This window comes from Lactuca virosa, chromosome 9 (genome assembly GCF_052849685.1).
Source record: "Lactuca virosa cultivar CGN04683 chromosome 9, Lactuca_virosa_CGN04683_v6, whole genome shotgun sequence".
Taxonomy (NCBI): Eukaryota; Viridiplantae; Streptophyta; class Magnoliopsida; order Asterales; family Asteraceae; genus Lactuca; species Lactuca virosa.
In genome coordinates this window covers 300,500,792-300,517,982 of record NC_136434.1, presented here as the reverse complement: position 1 = coordinate 300,517,982, position 17,191 = coordinate 300,500,792, and the positions used below count along the sequence as shown (strand labels likewise).

At 42.2% G+C, this 17,191-nt stretch overlaps 1 protein-coding gene and 1 non-coding gene across 2 annotated transcripts; one reads left to right on the top strand and one right to left on the bottom strand.

Annotated features, from left to right (window-relative positions):
* Positions 1–12,764: 12,764 nt before the first annotated feature.
* On the bottom strand, positions 12,765–12,871 carry LOC145141691 (small nucleolar RNA R71). Its single transcript, XR_013722886.1, has one exon. It is a non-coding gene; the product is annotated as a small nucleolar RNA R71 (small nucleolar RNA).
* Positions 12,872–13,988: 1,117 nt separating this feature from the next.
* Positions 13,989–14,591, top strand: LOC145140673 (uncharacterized). Its single transcript, XM_079074083.1, has one exon. It carries the CDS (start codon positions 13,989–13,991, stop codon positions 14,589–14,591), a length of 603 nt encoding a protein of 200 aa, XP_078930209.1.
* Positions 14,592–17,191: the final 2,600 nt, after the last annotated feature.

Genomic DNA, 17,191 nt, shown 5'->3' with positions numbered 1-17,191 from the left:
TAATTTCACTTGGATTTATTGTTGGGCCTTGATGATTAGATTATTAATGGGCTTTGAGGTGAGGCTTATATGAGGAGTTGGGCCCAATTTGGAAAATTAGGCCATAGATGGGCCATAGTTTGGGACTTAATGATTATATGATGTTGGGCCTTAGAATAAGACCATGTATAGGCTTGGGCCCAATTTGGAAAATTAGGCCATATGTTGGGCTTGATTCCCAGTTGACTTTGGGCCTATGGGTTGGGCCCTAGGCTTGAATAAAGCCAACCTTGGGGTAATGTAGTAATTATCCAAGGATGCATTTATGGTTATGTGTTGGGACCCAATTATCAATTGGGTGTTATTTTGGTGTTGACAATTCGGGAATCTGTCATCCAACAGCTGGGGTTGAGTCTGAAGAACTTCAGCAATGTAGGATTGTGTCTACGTGACTTCAGCAGTGCCAGGTGAGTTATCCTCACTATATCAACAGGGTCTAAGGCACCAAGGCCGGCCCTTTATGGATTGTATTCGGATTATTGCTTGTTATTCTTACTGATTTACATCCTGGTAGTTAGGATGGCGATATGCTATGCTTAGTGACCCGGTTGGGTCGGTATCCTGGTATATAGGATGATGCTATGTTAGTGACCTGTTAGGTCGATATCCTGGTTATGGATTGTGATCTGTTAGATCGGTTTAATCGTTATATACATGCTAGTGTTATATGATATCTATGTGCACATGATTGTCCTGGTTATAGGATAATGCTATGTTAGTGGCCGGTTAGGTCTGTATCCCGGTTATTGGGATGTTGCAATGATTAGTGATCTGTTAGATCGGTTTGACTGTTATATGATATGTGCTAGCGTATGTTAGTTTGTGCACATGTTATATGATATGTGCTAGCGTATGAGGCTATAGGCCAACATACCCGGCGAGCGGTCCGGATAGGCTGTAGGCCCTGCGTGGCGGTCCAGACGTGCCGAAGGCTCGGAAAGCAGTCCAGATAGACTGAAGGCCTGTGAGGCGGTCCAGTCAGGCTGATGACTCATTATGCATGCTGTTCTATATTGGTTATATGATATGGTTATGTTTGTATGCGTTGGTATTTTGGGGAAACTCACTAAGCTTCAGGCTTACAATTGTTGATTTTATTTCAGGTATTTCTGATGATTGCGGGAAGGCGAAGGCGTGATCGTGCACCTCCTTATATTTCAATGATTGATTCTGGGGATACTCTAATGTTTAAACTATTTTGAAAACAAATTGTAATGACTTAATGGTTTTAAATGTTTTAAAAAAGTTTTAAATTGGCTTGAATTTTTGGGGTGTTACAAGTTGGTATCAGAGCCTTGGTTTGAGTGAATTGGAGGAACACTCGTGTGAATCCAGTCTCAAATCATGGAAAGGATTTTAAAATGGTTTTTTTTATGGTTTTCAAAATAAGTAAAGGAGGATGCAGGGTGTACGATCAGCCAGAGCCAGTAAGGAGACCCCAAAATACCATACAGTTATTTGATTATGTGATATGTTAGAACAGCATGCTAGTACTAGGTTAGGGATCTTCGGGAATTGCATGGTAGGATTGCCTGATTACATGATGCCTGCTAGCCTAGGGTTTCCTTATATGAGATTGACATTATTACTGTAGTTGTTTAGTGTATGCATCGCGGCTGTACATAACTAAGATATTATAGCCCAAGAATGTTTGATTTGGCCTTATGTTCTGTTATTACTGATTGGGAGCTTAGGGTAGGATTGGATATTCGAAAGTCTATTGGGTCCAGCGTTATGTATGGCTAGCGTACACTAGTGCTGCAGGGTTGGTGTAAGTTTCATGGATGGGTGAGTTGTGTGGGACCGGCAGGCCAGTTATGAGACAGTTAGCTTTCCTCTACGAGTGAGGATTGAGTGCTCATTATATTTATGTATATTGTTAGGGTGTTGTGGTGATACTTGAGACAAATATGGGTAGGTGTGGAAGGTAGTATGGGCCCGTACTACTGAAAGCACAGGACCCATACGCGTAGCAAGGAAGTCACAACCCCTAGGGTTTGGTTGGGAATTGGCTCTTTGTCATTATATGGGTTATCAGAGATCTTCCTGGTGTCTTACCAGAATGGTGGTTACGAGACGTCTAGAGACCGGATCCAGGTTAGGATCGGGAGTTGCCAGCCAGGATAGGCCAGCATTGTCAAAGGACCTTGTCAGTGAGATCATCCAGGTGGAGGTGATCAACTTTGTCTGGGGACAGTTACCGGAGATGTGTGGGTCTATTAAGACCGCCATGGTTGAGTATTTCGACGAGCGCTATGCAGCCATTGTTGAGACGGCTGCCGCAGCAGCTTCAACAGCTGTAACGTCGGCAGGGGGAAGAGCCAGTCGGGCTTTCCAGTATCGGGACTTCGATAGCACGAAGCCCCGACCTTCGGTAAGGTTTAGGACCCGGTTATAGCCATGAGGTGGCCATATGATATGGAGGGATGTTGCTTCACATGTTCATGTCCTATTGACCAGAAGGTCAGGCACGCTCTGAACCTGGTAAGGTTCGGGGCGAAGGACTGGTGGGAACTTGTTACTGGGACGTGTTCTGATAAGCAGAGGGCTGCAGTTATCTGGGATCAGAAGGATGATCTGTACTCGTTATATTTCCGCGGGTTGAGCGGGAGAGGCTAGTACATGAGTTCAAGATTTTAGGCTCGGGGGTTTGCTCCAGGCCGGAATGTGAGTCGCAGGGACTCCGGAAAGGAGTAATGATTATGTTCAGCTGGAGTTTTGCAGCTAGAGGTAGAATGGTTATGTGATAGGATTGAAATGTCGTTTTCTAGGGCAAGGATTGTGCCCTTTCAGTTTACGAGCTCGAAGGATTGAACAGGCTTGTGACCCCCAGATCAGGTTGTATTAGAGCTCGGGGTCAGCAAGTCGCAGGGGTTGGCGACATTATTTCAGCGCTGGTGAACGCGTGCGTGTCGATGTGGCATAAGTATCTTGTAAGATCCGATTCGCCTTGGATCTCTTGCATCGGATGGTAAGGATTGATTGTGCGATTAATTTCACTTTTGGGATTGTAGGCTATGTCTTGGGAGTGGTTGAAGCCTGGTTTAGGGCAAAGGTTGTTCAGCTACTACAGTTCAGCTATGGATGATTGAATTGGTGAGTGAGTTAGGGTGCGAGGACCTAAATGATTTGATTTCTAGAGCCGAGAGCGGGAGGATTGTTGGAACACTTTGGGAAGAAGGGTATTATTTGGGAGGTCTGCGGATAGGGTCCAACACGATGGTTACTCAGCATTGTCAGGATTCAGTGGTTTTAGTAACTGTTATTGATTGGCGGATGAAAGCGCCAAGAGAAGTAGCCCGTGGCTGAGGTATTAGTTGGAGTATCTATCTTTGGACTTCAAGATTTGAGTGTGGGATCATTCAAGTATTAGGGATTGTCGGTTTCACTGGGCTTCATGAAGTGTTCATCTAGTTATTAGAAGCATGTGATCATTTGGGGTTGGCTTGTAAAGGAGTACTGGTTGGAAAGGTCTGGTTGTTATCCGATCGATCGTTGGTAGTAAGAAGGATTGGGAATTCTCAAATTTCAATGTATTGGGAAGACTTAGTTGAATCTAAGTGGGGGAGAATTGACTCGGAATACAGAAGCATGACCAGTTTTGAAAATGGGATAAGTTTCGCATCGTTGACAGGAAGAAAGGCGGCCCAAGTGGCTGTGTGGTTTGAGGGTTGTGTGAGTTGGTAGTTTGGTAAAACTCCCCAGTATGCGTATCGCGTCTTCTCGGTGCTTGATAGCAGAACTTGAGGAAATCAGGTTGGGATTCTAGCCATGAATTAAGTTCAATTGTATGTTAGGTCGAGTGCGTGTTCGACCGGTTGGAAAGTGTTGTAAGACTACGGGGGTAGCCGTAGCATTCACTAGTGGTCAGTTAGTATGGAAAGTGTTGTAAGACTACGGGGGTAGCCGTAGCATTCACTAGTGGTCAGTTTTCATGGGAAGTGTTGTAAGACTACGGGTGTAGCTGTAGCATTCACTAGGTTGGTAGATAGCATAAGTGCGTTGTTAGGACGCAGAAGAGATAGTAGTAACCACCAGTTCGGGTGTAGCAATGTGGATATGAAAACCCACATATTGGATTTTAGAATTACCCAGACGGATTGGATCGGGTTGAGCCAACGATAAGACTATAGGAACACCACTATCGTTAAGAGATCAAGGAAGCAAGGAATTGCTTAAGGTCATTTGTGATATAAGTCTACCGTTGGTTAGGTAGCAATCACTTTTAGCCTTGGATTTGATGACGTCAGGATTTGATGCATGGATCCGATCTTTTGGATCAAGAGGTTGTTAGAGTCGCAGTGGCATGATAACTAGTGGAAATTAGTTCCAGGGAAGGATTTCGTTCGGATGTCATGTGAGGCAACTATGTAGGAGTCCTTTAGCTCCACGACTGGGCCAGAACTCAGTATTTCATATGATTATTACTCGGGAGTGACAAATCAGAGGATTTTGGATGAGATGCAAGGATAGGTCCTTGGATTTCAAGTTATGGGTTAGACCGAGTTATGTATATAGTGGTATTATGATCGAGGGTATTCCATCCCAGGGATGACTGGACCCGTCATGGGCATGCCTGGTATTCCAGCCCGAGGCTGTTTGGGCCAGGTATGAGCGTTGGGGCTTATGAGCCGGTCATTATATGTATGTTGGCCCTAAGGATAAAGGAAGCATTGTATTGACAAACCTATAAGGGTTTATCTCCCAGTTCATATCCCGTTGTTCATTATATCACTAGGAATTGGGTATTAAGATGAATTTCTCATGAAGGAGTACCTAATCTCTTGTCAAGAAGAGAATTTCAGGTAGCAGTGTGGGATTTGTGATTCTGTTATCGGGTGGGAATCCCAGGTTATTAGCAGTTGATTAGCCAATTGGGAGTTAAGTGCAATGAATTCCATCTCAAGACTTCAGATTTCGGATTGGGTACATCTGATCATATTGCAAGGGATTCGTTTATTTCCAGGTTTTAGAACCCTGCGAGGGTTGGTTGCGGTTGCCTTGGAAAGGCTAGGGTTATGCTCGAGGTTTTAGTTTAAGTTGCTTGGCGTGTAAGGAATGAGAAAAAAAAACGATTTCGAGGACGAAATCAAATTTAAGTGGGGGAGAGTTGTAACATCCCATTTTAATAGAATAATTAAAATAATAAACCCGGAACCCCGGGAAGTAATTTCGTTATTATTTTAAATTATTATAGCCCAAAATCGAAATAATAACTAGTGGAGTGTTGGTTACGGGGTGCCAAATGATAAACTTTTGATTTCCGAGGGTTAAAAGTGTAAGTTTGGATTGGTTTCGTATATAATTATGAAGGCAGGGGCTAGAGTATAATTTTGGGACTTAATTTGTAAAGATTTTCATATGTCAAGGAGTGTTTGGTATTATTTGGGCTAAATATGTAAAGATTCATGGAAGCAACGACTAAAGGGTAAGTTCTGGACTTGGATGATAAGATTTTCAGAAGGCGGGGTCTAATTGGTAAATTTGGGATTTATTTTGAAAGGAAAAGAGAAGGGAAGGACCGGTTTTGTCATTATGGACGGAAGTTATATGGGAGGCGGGTATATAGTTCCGGTAACCCTAACCCTACAACACCCAGCCGCACCTCCCTTATGCCCCCTCTTCTAACAGCCGCCACCTTAAGCTTCGGCCTCCATGGTCGCCACCTTCCTCCGCTGTCAAGGGTGTGAACCACCACAACGATGCCACCACAGTGGGTGCCGACGAAACCTAGGTCGTTAAATTCAGGCGTCGGAGATCGGGGATGGGCTTGTAATCGCTTCTACTTCAGTTGAAGAAGACGCTGCCGCTGGTGATGTCGTGAATAGCCAAGAGCGTTGCAAGGGTCGTCGGAGGACCGTGAGGCGAAGTAATTGCTTCTGTACTCTGCGGGTCTTGCACCACCGTCCTCCTCTTTCTTCTTTTCGTTCCAGTAGCCGCCGATAGTCGTTGCGCTGTCGGTTTTCTGGTGCTGTTACCGTCACCACCCACTGCCGTTGGGTGTTAGAGCTATTTTTCGGACAAGGGTGTGTGTGATTTCTGTCGAAAGAGAGCCGTGAAGAACCACCATGGCAGCCGGCCATGGTGGCTGTTGCCGAAAACGCCGCTACTACCGCCGTCGTGAGCCACCAGGTGGGTGGCTGGGGTGCTTCTTCTTCTGATACGCATGCATGTAGTGTGTGTGTGTGATTTTGTTGGCCGGAAATGTAAGAGACCACCATGGCCGCCAGCCATGGTGGCAGCCACCATGAACCACCACCGGCCACCACAAGGGTGGCTGTGTGTGCGTGTGTATTATTAGTGTGTGTGTGTGTGTGTTTTATTTGTATTCAATTGTAAATTGTAAAAGGTGTCCGGAATAATAATAGAAAACTCATAACCACCACCGTGAGGTGGTGGCTGCCGCCACTGGCCGCCGTGTCGGGTGGCGGTGTGCTTTGCCATGTGGTGTTGATTCGTTGGGATGCATGAAACCCTAATGGGCCCAAGGAAACCCTAATTGACCTAATAAAACCCTAATGGGCCCAATGAGGCCCAAAGTGACCTAAAAGCCCAACCATTTTATTAATGGGCTAGTATTGGGTTGGAAACCCTAATTAGGGTTTGGAAAACCCTAATGCCATGAAACCTAATTTTGGGAATTTATCGGGACACATACGAGAATTATTTAATAACTTGAGATATTAAATAATAATCATTGACAAAGATTAATCTAAGCAATATTGGACTTAATGGATTAAGTCCTTAGATGATTAAGTCCTTAATGGGTTAAGTGAGAAACACTTAACCCTAATCGTCATTTTATGTGAAAACCTACCTTCACTTGGATTTATTGTTGGGCCTTCCTATTGGGCCTTGATGATTAGATTATTAATGGGCTTTGAGGTGAGGCCTATATGAGGAGTTGGGCCCAATTTGGAAAATTGGGCCATAGATGGGCCATAGTTTGGGCCTTAATGATTATATGATGTTGGGCCTTAGAATAAGACAATGTATAGGCTTGGGCCCAATTTGGAAAATTGGGCCATATGTTGGGCTTGATTCCCAGTTGACTTTGGGCCTATGGGTTGGGCCCTAGGCTTGAATAAAGCCAACCTTGGGGTAATGTAGTAATTATTCAAGGATGCATTTATGGTTATGTGTTGGGACCCAATTATTAATTGGGTGTTATTTTGGTGTTGACAGTTCGGGAATCTGTCATCCAGCAGCTGGGGTTGAGTCTATGGAACTTCAGCAGTGTAGGATTGTGTCTACGGGACTTCAACAGTGCCAGGTGAGTTATCCTCACTATATCAACAGGGTCTAAGGCACCAAGGCCGACCCTTTATGGATTGTATTCGGATTATTGCATGTTATGCTTACTGATTTACATCCTGATAGTTAGGATGGCGATATGCTATGCTTAGTGACCCGGTTGGGTCGGTATCCGGGTATATAGGATGATGCTATGTTAGTGACCTGTTAGGTCGATATCCTGGTTATGGATTGTGATCTGTTAGATCGGTTTGATCGTTATATACATGCTAGTGTTATATGATATCTATGTGCACATGATTGTCCTGGTTATAGGATAATGCTATGTTAGTGGCCAGTTAGGTCTGTATCCTGGTTATTGGGATGTTGCAATGATTAATGATCTGTTAGATCGGTTTGACTGTTATATGATATGTGCTAGCGTATGATATTTTGTGCACATGTTTTTTGATTGGGGGTTGGGTTGAGGCGGTCCTGCTTTGTGCTGTAGGCCAACATACCCGGCGAGCGGTCCGGATAGGCTGTAGGCCCTGCGTGGCGGTCCAGACGTGCCGAAGGCTCGGAGAGCAGTCCAGATAGACTGAAGGCCTGTGAGGCGGTCCAGTCAGGCTGATGACTCATTATGCATGCTGTTCTGTATTGGTTATATGATATGATTATGTTTGTATGCGTTGGTATTTTGGGGAAACTCACTAAGCTTCAGGCTTACAGTTGTTGATTTTATTTCAGGTATTTCTGATGATCGCGGGAAGGCGAAGGCGTGATCGTGCACCTCCTTATATTTCCATGGTTTTAAATGTTTTAAAAAAGTTTTAAATTGGCTTGAATTTTTGGGGTGTTACAATTATAGTTATGGACTTAGACACTAATCAACCACTTTTGCCTCTGCCCGAGCGGTGATAAGGTCCTTAAGAAGTTGGTCTCTGAAATAGCAGTCTCTTTCCAAGTCTCGGGTACGTGAAATGGTTGCATCCGTAGTATCACGCAGCTCCCGAACTTGATTCGCAGTGTCCTGCTTTGATTCACGACATTCGTGATCTGCTGGGTCATCACTGGGAGGGCTTTGTCAGCCGGTCCCCCATGGTTGAGGTCATAATAACCTCGTTGGTCTCCAAATGGCGATCGCTGTCGTTGCTGACGACTCCAACCCTCGATCACGGTTGCCCAACGGGGCACATGTCCGATGTAGTCGAAACGGTTCGCGGGAACCCTAGCTAGGTATTGAGGGTTGATAACCTCCGGCTCCTCTTCTGACTTCTCCTCGTCTTCATCTTCCCCCATCATTATTTCAATTTCTTCCTCTTCATCTTCTTCGGGTTCTTCATCGGGATCATCTTCGAGCTCTTATTCGGACACCTCTTCGGGATCCTCTTCGGGTTCTTCTCCTAACCATCCACCCTTTCTCTGGTTCCGAAAGTAGGGGTTGCCTAGTAAGTAGAATCTTGCCATGATGTCTGTGCGAGAATAGAAGGGGTAAGACGCATATAATATAGTCATATTCCTAGAAATACTTATAGGGTTTTGATTCTCATTAGTTACTTCTATAATGACATAGTGCATACAAGTTATATATTTAATAAAAGATATGATAGACCTTCGAATAAGTGATCATACTCTAAGACCACATCCAAACAAGGAAAAGGAAGTAAAGTAATGATCACAGATTCTAAGTCTATGACCTCTAAGTTATATATAACTTTAGCGTATCCACTTAGTGATTATAGCCCTACTAATAAGGATCTGTTTAGTTTTCACATAAGTTACAGTACTACAAAATACTCGTATAGTATTTTAAATGTTAAGTTTGGTTCTTAGTAACTTTCTTGTATAGGGAGTTTTTAGGTTTGTTGCTCACTACAACCATCCCCTGGCATACATATACCTCGGATAAATATAGTTGAGCATGCTATATTCATCCCAAGTCTGATTACATATCCCAAGGTCTACTTGTAGTGTCCAACTCCTCATTTTACTTTTGTATTGTCCTAGATATGAAACTATACCAACATGTATGCATGTACTCATACTTTTTAACAAGAAACTATTTCATTTCTAAAAGTATAGTTGTTTTGAAAAATTTTAATCAGAGACTTTTAGTCCCGATGTATTTATAGTTGTATATCTTATGTGGTTCGATATACTTAGTTCACTATAAACAATGCTCTGATACCAATCTGTCACACGCCTAAACCAAGGATGGCGGAAACGTCCAGGGGTGGCGGACTTCATGTATAGTATCATAACAACGAGTATAATAATGACCAAAGCAAATACAACCATCATAAATATAATTGAAAAAGTTACATCATAGTATGTGTTTACATGTTTCAAAATCAATTACATTATGAGGACAAAATGAAATGTTTGACGCCTTAGCGTCCCATCCTCAAAAGCTGTTGAGTTCCTGTTTCATTGATTTCCTGAGAATACAAGTAGTTTTGAAAAAGTGTCAACAATTAAGTTGGTGAGTTCATAAGCTTTTGGATGTGGAGTTTGAAAACCTTTGTTTGTAATGTAATGTATACCCAAGAAAAATCCAATATTTTCCTTGTAAAATGTTACGTAGTCTTAAATCCCAAGACCAAATATGTGTATGTGTTTCGTACTTGTAATGATGTATGCAGTTTTAAATAAATAAAAACCCCTTTTAAAGTAGAATTTCCCGTAAACCTTAAGTGTTGTTAACTCCCTATGTGAGTCGCTATAACCATTCTATGACTAACTGAACCTGCTACGACGTTTTTCAGACGTCGGAATGATATGACATTTGTCACTCGTAGACCTGCCGGTCCCACTGTAGCTAACATCAAGGTGTGGGGTGTCAATCCCAATATAGATCTATATACAAGTATCACGCTCTCCCTACAAGAGACTCTGGTTATAACTTACAGGAATTTTAACCCGTACTCTAAGTGTACAATGAAGTAATGTCTCACAATTTACATTAACGAGTTTACATGTGATGTAAATGTAAAACCTTTTCTGTGGTGGAAATGAATCCCCTTTTTGTGGTATGTTTGTAATGTAAAATCCATAAACCATACCTATTATAGCTTATTGTACGTGTTTGATGTGAATGAAAACCTTTATCATGAATGCCTAATTTCTGTTTATGATGTTAAGTGATATGTGCATAATTAATCATATGTTTAACATATATTTCTATTCATTTTTGGCTAATTATATGCATAATATGGACAAAAGGTACTTAATAATGCTTATATTGTGTTTTCAGTCCAAAAGACATGCTTGGAAGCAGAAAGGAAAAAGGAGAAGCAATTAGAGACCAAAGAATGAAGAAAAAGGGAAAACTACACACCTACTCGGCGAGTCCACGCATGTACTCAGCGAGTTCATTAGAATGTTCCCGAAAGAAAAGTCAAGATTCCTTACCGAACACGGATTTCACACTAGAACTCGGCGAGTCCACGACCTACTCGCCGAGTAGCCCCTGTTTTGTGATAATTATAAATAGCGGGTCTTAATCCGATGGAAGGACTTCTGGAACCTTTGGGGAGAAGCAAGCTGCGATTGAAGAGCCAGAAGAACCCTACAGAACGAAGATACAACCTAGAATCCAATTCCGAAGAAGATTTGAGGCACATTCTCATCATTCTACTTAATCTATTGTTTCTCAATTATGGTTAGACAATTAGAATTCGTTTTATTGCTGTTAATTACCTCAATCATGAGCTAAAACTCTTAAACTTCTGTTTGGGGATACAAAATTGATATTATGGTTTGATTACTGGTAGGATTAATTAAATATTGGTGATTTTGTTAATTTTAGCTTGTTAAAGAACCTTGTGTGTGAATGATAACTAATTTTCTGTTAATAGGAAGATAATTAAATAGTATGAACATCTTTTAATTATCAACCCCATATGTTTATGTGACCACTTTATCATATATCTAGGACTAACGAACGTGAAACTAGAATTAATAAGAAAAATTAGGTAAATTCATGTGTGAGCTTGTTTGATAACCATCAGCAAGAGGTTAACTAAAGGACCAATTTAGTTAGCTATTCCAAGTCTAAATTAACCCGAATAAATAATCTAGTGAATTAAATTAAATTAGACAACTGATCACTGTTTGAGTTAGTTTGTTTTCTAAGGATTATCGTAGCGAACGCAAGGCTAATCACTTGAATCGGTAGCCAATAGAAGAATTAATCCATTGCACTATTACCATAATATCAACCATAGGATCAATTGAGTTGAACTAAACAGAAGTCCCTTTTATTATTAAATTCAGTTAAATCTTTGTTTTTCTAGTTCTTAGCCTAAGTAGTATGAGTAAGTTTCTTAACTTGTAAAACTAGAGAAAACCCATATTTACTATTTAATTTAGATAAAATTAGTCTTTAGTTTTAATTTACCGTTCCCTGAGTTCGACACTCTACTTACCCAACTATACCACTAAAAGACAAGTTCACTGCCTTTGTGTGCTTAATTTATAACTCAAAAGTAGGATTAAAACCAGTGCATTTCACACACATCAAGTTTTTGGCGCCGTTGCCTGGGAACGGTTCTAAATTAGCACTAATTTCTATTTTTATCGATCCTTTGTGTGGGATTTATCTTACACAAAGTTAATTCTGAGGTAATTTAGTAGTTAGTATAGGTTTTGATCAATCCCTGTTTTAATAAATTAAGTAGAAAATTTTTCTTTTTTTACCTTGAACTCGCCGAGTGCACTCGACGAAACTCGGCGAGTCCATCACTGTTCACAGTTTTAGCTTTTATTTTATTTTTGTTCTTTTTACGCGTTTTTCTTGTTTTATTTGTAGTTGTTTCATGACCCGAGGATCTGATACACCTTTGATCCCTCCTCTAGACGACCCGGCATCCGCCCTAAGGAAGAACAAAGGAAAATCCGTTGGAGAATCCGCTTCTTCAAGGAATTCGCCACTAAAGAACCTAAAGTCCGTTTTCAGCAAGAAGAAGAGCAGCAAATCAGGAGCATCCAGCGCCTCTTTGACAATCGAAGACCCAACTAAAGAAGACGCCGAGTACGAGACCGAGGAAGAAGAAGACCCTACATTCGGTCACGTTTCCGATTCCGACGACGAATTAGCTATTCTCATGGCTAACATTGATGAAGTCCCCATGGGGGAATGGAAGAAGAGGATACGGGATGATACCGGACCGGGACTTGTGCAACCCGCAATCCCCGCTACTGCTACTTTTGAGCTCAAGGGTCACATCCTGGCTCTACTTAAGGAGATCCCCATCACAGGCAAAGACCACGAAGACGCTTACAAACACTTGGACGAAGTCAATGATGTAGCTGATTATTTCAATGTTCCAAATGTGCCTCGGGAAACTCAGCTACTTCGCATGCTTCCGGTTACTTTGAAGGGTGCTGCCAAGGATTGGCTCAAGTCATTGCCCCCAGGATCTATCACTACATGGGCCCAAATGAGAGAAGAGTTCATTGATCAATTCTGCCCACCATCCAAGATATCCAAGCTAAAGAAAGCCATAGCTAACTTTGAACAACAAGCTGGAGAATCACTATATGAAGCGTGGGAGAGGTAAAAGAGCCTGCTAAGGAATTGCCCACATCATGACCTCAATAGTCAACAAGAAGTCTCCATATTCTATGATGGAGTAAATGTTACCACTAGGCAATTACTTGACTCGCAAGGTCCACTCACGAAGAAGGCACCTCCAGTGATAAAGCAACTAATTGAAGAATTCTCTAAGCATTCTAGAGAATACCACAATCCAAGAAATGATGTGACGAGGGGGGCCGCCTATGCAGCTTCAGAAGACTTGTCAGCAGTTATGGCTATGCTAAAAACCATGGATAGGAGGATGGATAAAATGGACCAAACGATACATGCTATTCGGGTGGGTTGCAAAAATTGCAATGGGCCTCGCCTTACTAGAGACTGCGATTTGGATGAGAATGGCAACAAAAAGGTGCAAGTTTGTTACTCAAGTGGGGACCGATATGATGAAGATTGGCGTAGACCAAAGAAAGAGTGGCTCCCTTATGACGAGTACAAGAAGGCTAAGGAGGAGAAGTTCAAGCAAAAGGGAAGGGGTTTTTAGCAAAAGGAGGAGCCATCACAAGAAAGAAAACCAAGTTTGGAAGAAATGCTTACCAAATTTGTAGCTGCTTCAGAAAAGAGACATAGTGATCATGATGCTGCAATTCAAGAAACAAGGACCATGCTTAGAAACCAGCAAGCATCTATCCACAACATAGAAACGCAGCTAGGGCAACTTGCTCAACAAATAAACCAAAGATCACCGGGCGAACTTCCTAGCAAAACCGAAAACAACCCACGAGGCGCGCACATAAACATAGTCACAACAAGAAGTGGGAAAATAATCTCACCTCTGGCCCCTATTCAGAATGAAGCACCCAAAGAATCACAGAAGCAGGAAGCAGAAAATCAAGCAGAAAATCAAAATCTTCAATCTGACAGCTCTACTCGCCGAGTACAGAATATGGACTCGGCGAGTCCACTGCCAAATCCGAACAATCAGACCCCTGAAAAGTTTTACCAGCCGCCATTGCCATACCCAGCCCGAGCTAAGAAAGTGAAGCAGGAAGAGGAGTACCAGAAGTTTCTAGATCATATAAAGGCTCTTCAAATCAACATACCCTTCATCGAAGCTGTCGCACAAATGCCCAAATATGCAAAGTTCCTTAAGGAACTTCTCACTAATAGAAGGAAGATGGAGGAAGTGAAGAAGGTAGTCCTCAATGAGAATTGCTCAGCCGCCATGCTCAACAAACTACCAAAGAAGAAGGGTGACCCGGGGAGCTTAACTTTACCTTGCCAATTTGGCAATTTAGCTACCACTCATGCCTTGGCTGATTCAGGAGCAAGTGTGAATTTAATGCCTTATTCATTCTTCAAGAAGCTGGATCTCCCGGAACCAAGACCAATTCGTATGGCGATTCATTTAGCTAACAAGACAATCACTTTCCCAAGAGGAATATGTGAAGACTTAGTGGTCAAAGTGGACAAGTTTGTATTTCCCGCTGATTTCATAATTCTAGACATGGAGGCGGATCCTCAAGTCCCAATCATCCTTGGAAGACCCTTCCTCAACACGACAAGTGCTATAGTAGACATGAGGGACTCGAAGCTCACTTTACGGGTAGGAGAAGATTCAGTCACATTTGGGGTTGATCAAGCTATGAAGTATGCACGGAATAGTGACGACACGGCATTCTCAATTGACATGCTTGATGAATTATTGGAGGAATGCATAAGTGAAGATTCCAGAAGTTCACAATTTTTGATGAAGAATTTGATGCAGAAAAAGACTTAATGGACATCGAGAGGCTGCTGGAAGAAGCTGAGTTTGAAGAATTGGTGAGGCAATCTGACACTTCAACTCGCCGAGTAGGGCCGATCTACTCGCCGAGTCCAAGCGAAAAAAAAACAGAATTCGTAAATTCTGCTACCAACTCGCCGAGTCCCTTACCTACACTCGGCGAGTACAACAAACAGAACCCAAAAACTGAGCTCAAAAAGTTACCAGAACATTTGGAGTATGCCTTCCTTGAAGATGGCCATCAAAAGCCAGTCATTATAGCCTCTGACCTTTCCAACTCTGAAAAGGAAGAACTAGTGCAAGTTTTGAAGAAGCGAAAACGGGCCATAGCATGGAGCATTACCGACATCAAGGGAATAAGTCCCTCTTATTGTTCACACAAGATTAACCTGGAAGAAGGAGCAAAGCCGGTTGTGCAGCACCAAAGAAGACTAAACCCAAATATGCAAGAGGTGGTCAAGAAAGAAGTGGTCAAGCTTTTAGATGCGGGGATTATATATTCCATTTCCGACAGCCCGTGGGTGAGTCCGGTTCAAGTGGTGCCCAAGAAAGGAGGGATGACGGTCATAACCAACGAAAAGAATGAGCTTATTCCGACACGAACGGTAACCGGTTGGAGAGTGTGCATTGATTATCGAAAACTAAACGATGCCACTCGTAAAGACCATTTTCCCTTACCCTTTATTGATCAAATGTTAGAAAGATTATCGGGCCATAGTTATTATTGCTTCCTAGACGGATTTTCGGGTTATTTCCAAATACCCATAGACCCATTGGACCAAGAAAAGACCACATTCACTTGCCCAAGTGGGACTTTTGCTTATCGATGCATGCCCTTTGGGCTATGCAATGCACCCGCGACATTTCAAAGGTGCATGACAGCCATATTCCACGACATGGTGGAAAAATTCATGGAAGTCTTTATGGACGATTTTTCTGTTTTTGGATCTTCCTTCCATGATTGTCTCACAAATCTTGACCTAATGCTTGCTAGGTGTGAAAAGACCGACTTAGTCCTTAATTGGGAAAAATGTCACTTTATGGTTAAGGAGGGTATAGTTTTGGGCCACAAGGTTTCCAAATCGGGAATTGAAGTGGATCGGGCAAAGATTGACACCATTGCCAAATTACCTCCACCAACTAATGTGAAGGGTATTAGAAGTTTTCTAGGACACGTGGGTTTTTACCGGCGTTTTATCAAAGATTTTTCTAAAATAACTAGACCTCTAACACAATTACTCCTAAAAGATGCACCATTTAATTTTACTAAAGAGTGTTTAGAGGCATTTGAATTTTTAAAGGAAAAATTGACTAATGCCCCGATCATTGTTGCACCAAATTGGAATTTACCATTTGAAATAATGTGTGATGCTAGTGATTTTGCATTAGGAGCTGTCCTTGGTCAAAGGGTTGATAAGCACTTCCGACCCATATATTATGCTAGCAAGACTTTAAATCCAGCCCAAGAAAACTACACCACCACGGAAAAGGAATTATTAGCTGTGGTGTACGCTTTTGATAAATTCCGCCCTTATTTAGTTTTATCTAAAACAACTGTTTTTACTGACCACTCTGCTATCAAGTATTTGTTTGCCAAACATGATGCCAAGCCAAGATTGATACGATGGGTTCTACTTCTTCAAGAGTTTGACATAGAGATACGCGACAAAAAGGGAATGGAGAATGTAGCAGCTGACCACTTGTCAAGGCTTGAAAACCCGCGATTGCAAGAAGATAGAGTTGGAGATGATTTTCCGGACGAGTATATTATGGTGACTGTAGGAGAAGAACCATGGTTTGCAAATATAGCTAATTACTTAGCTAGCAATTACATCCCAAAAGATCTCACAAGTCAACAAAAGAAGAAATTCTTTTCCGAGATAAAGTATTACTTTTGGGATGAACCATATCTTTTCCGAAGCTGCGCGGATGGAATCATACGAAGATGCGTGTTCGGGAATGAAAGCTGGAAAATATCGGAGCAATGTCATAGCGGGCCCACGGGTGGACATCATGGAGCACATTACACTGCTAAGAAGATCTTTGACATTGGGTTTTACTGGTCCACGATTTTTAAAGATGCAACCCAATTTGTCAAAGAATGTGATGCATGTCAAAGAGCGGGAAACATTTCATCTCGAAATAAAATGCCACAACATAGTATCCAAGTGTGCGAAGTATTTGATGTGTGGGGGATCGATTTCATGGGACCATTTCCCATATCCAAAGGCAACAAATACATATTGGTGGCGGTGGATTATGTATCCAAGTGGGCGGAGGCACAAGCTTTGCCAACTAATGACGGTCGGGTAGTGGTGAGGTTTTTAAAGAAGTTATTTTCCAGATTTGGGGTCCCGAAAGCTCTCATAAGTGACCGAGGCACTCATTTTGCCAATGATCAACTAGAGAAGGTGCTAAGTAAATATGGGGTAACCCATAAATTTTCAACATCCTACCATCCACAAACTAGTGGACAAACCGAAGTGACAAATCGAGCTTTAAAGAGAATCTTGGAGAAATCGGTGGGGAGCAATCGAAAAGAATGGTCGGATAAGCTAGACGATACACTTTGGGCCTTCCGTACAGCTTTCAAA

Coding starts and splice junctions, on each gene's coding strand:
- LOC145140673 (XM_079074083.1), top strand. CDS start 13,989: ATGGAGGAAGTGAAGAAGGTAGTCCTCAATGAGAATTGCTCAGCCGCC.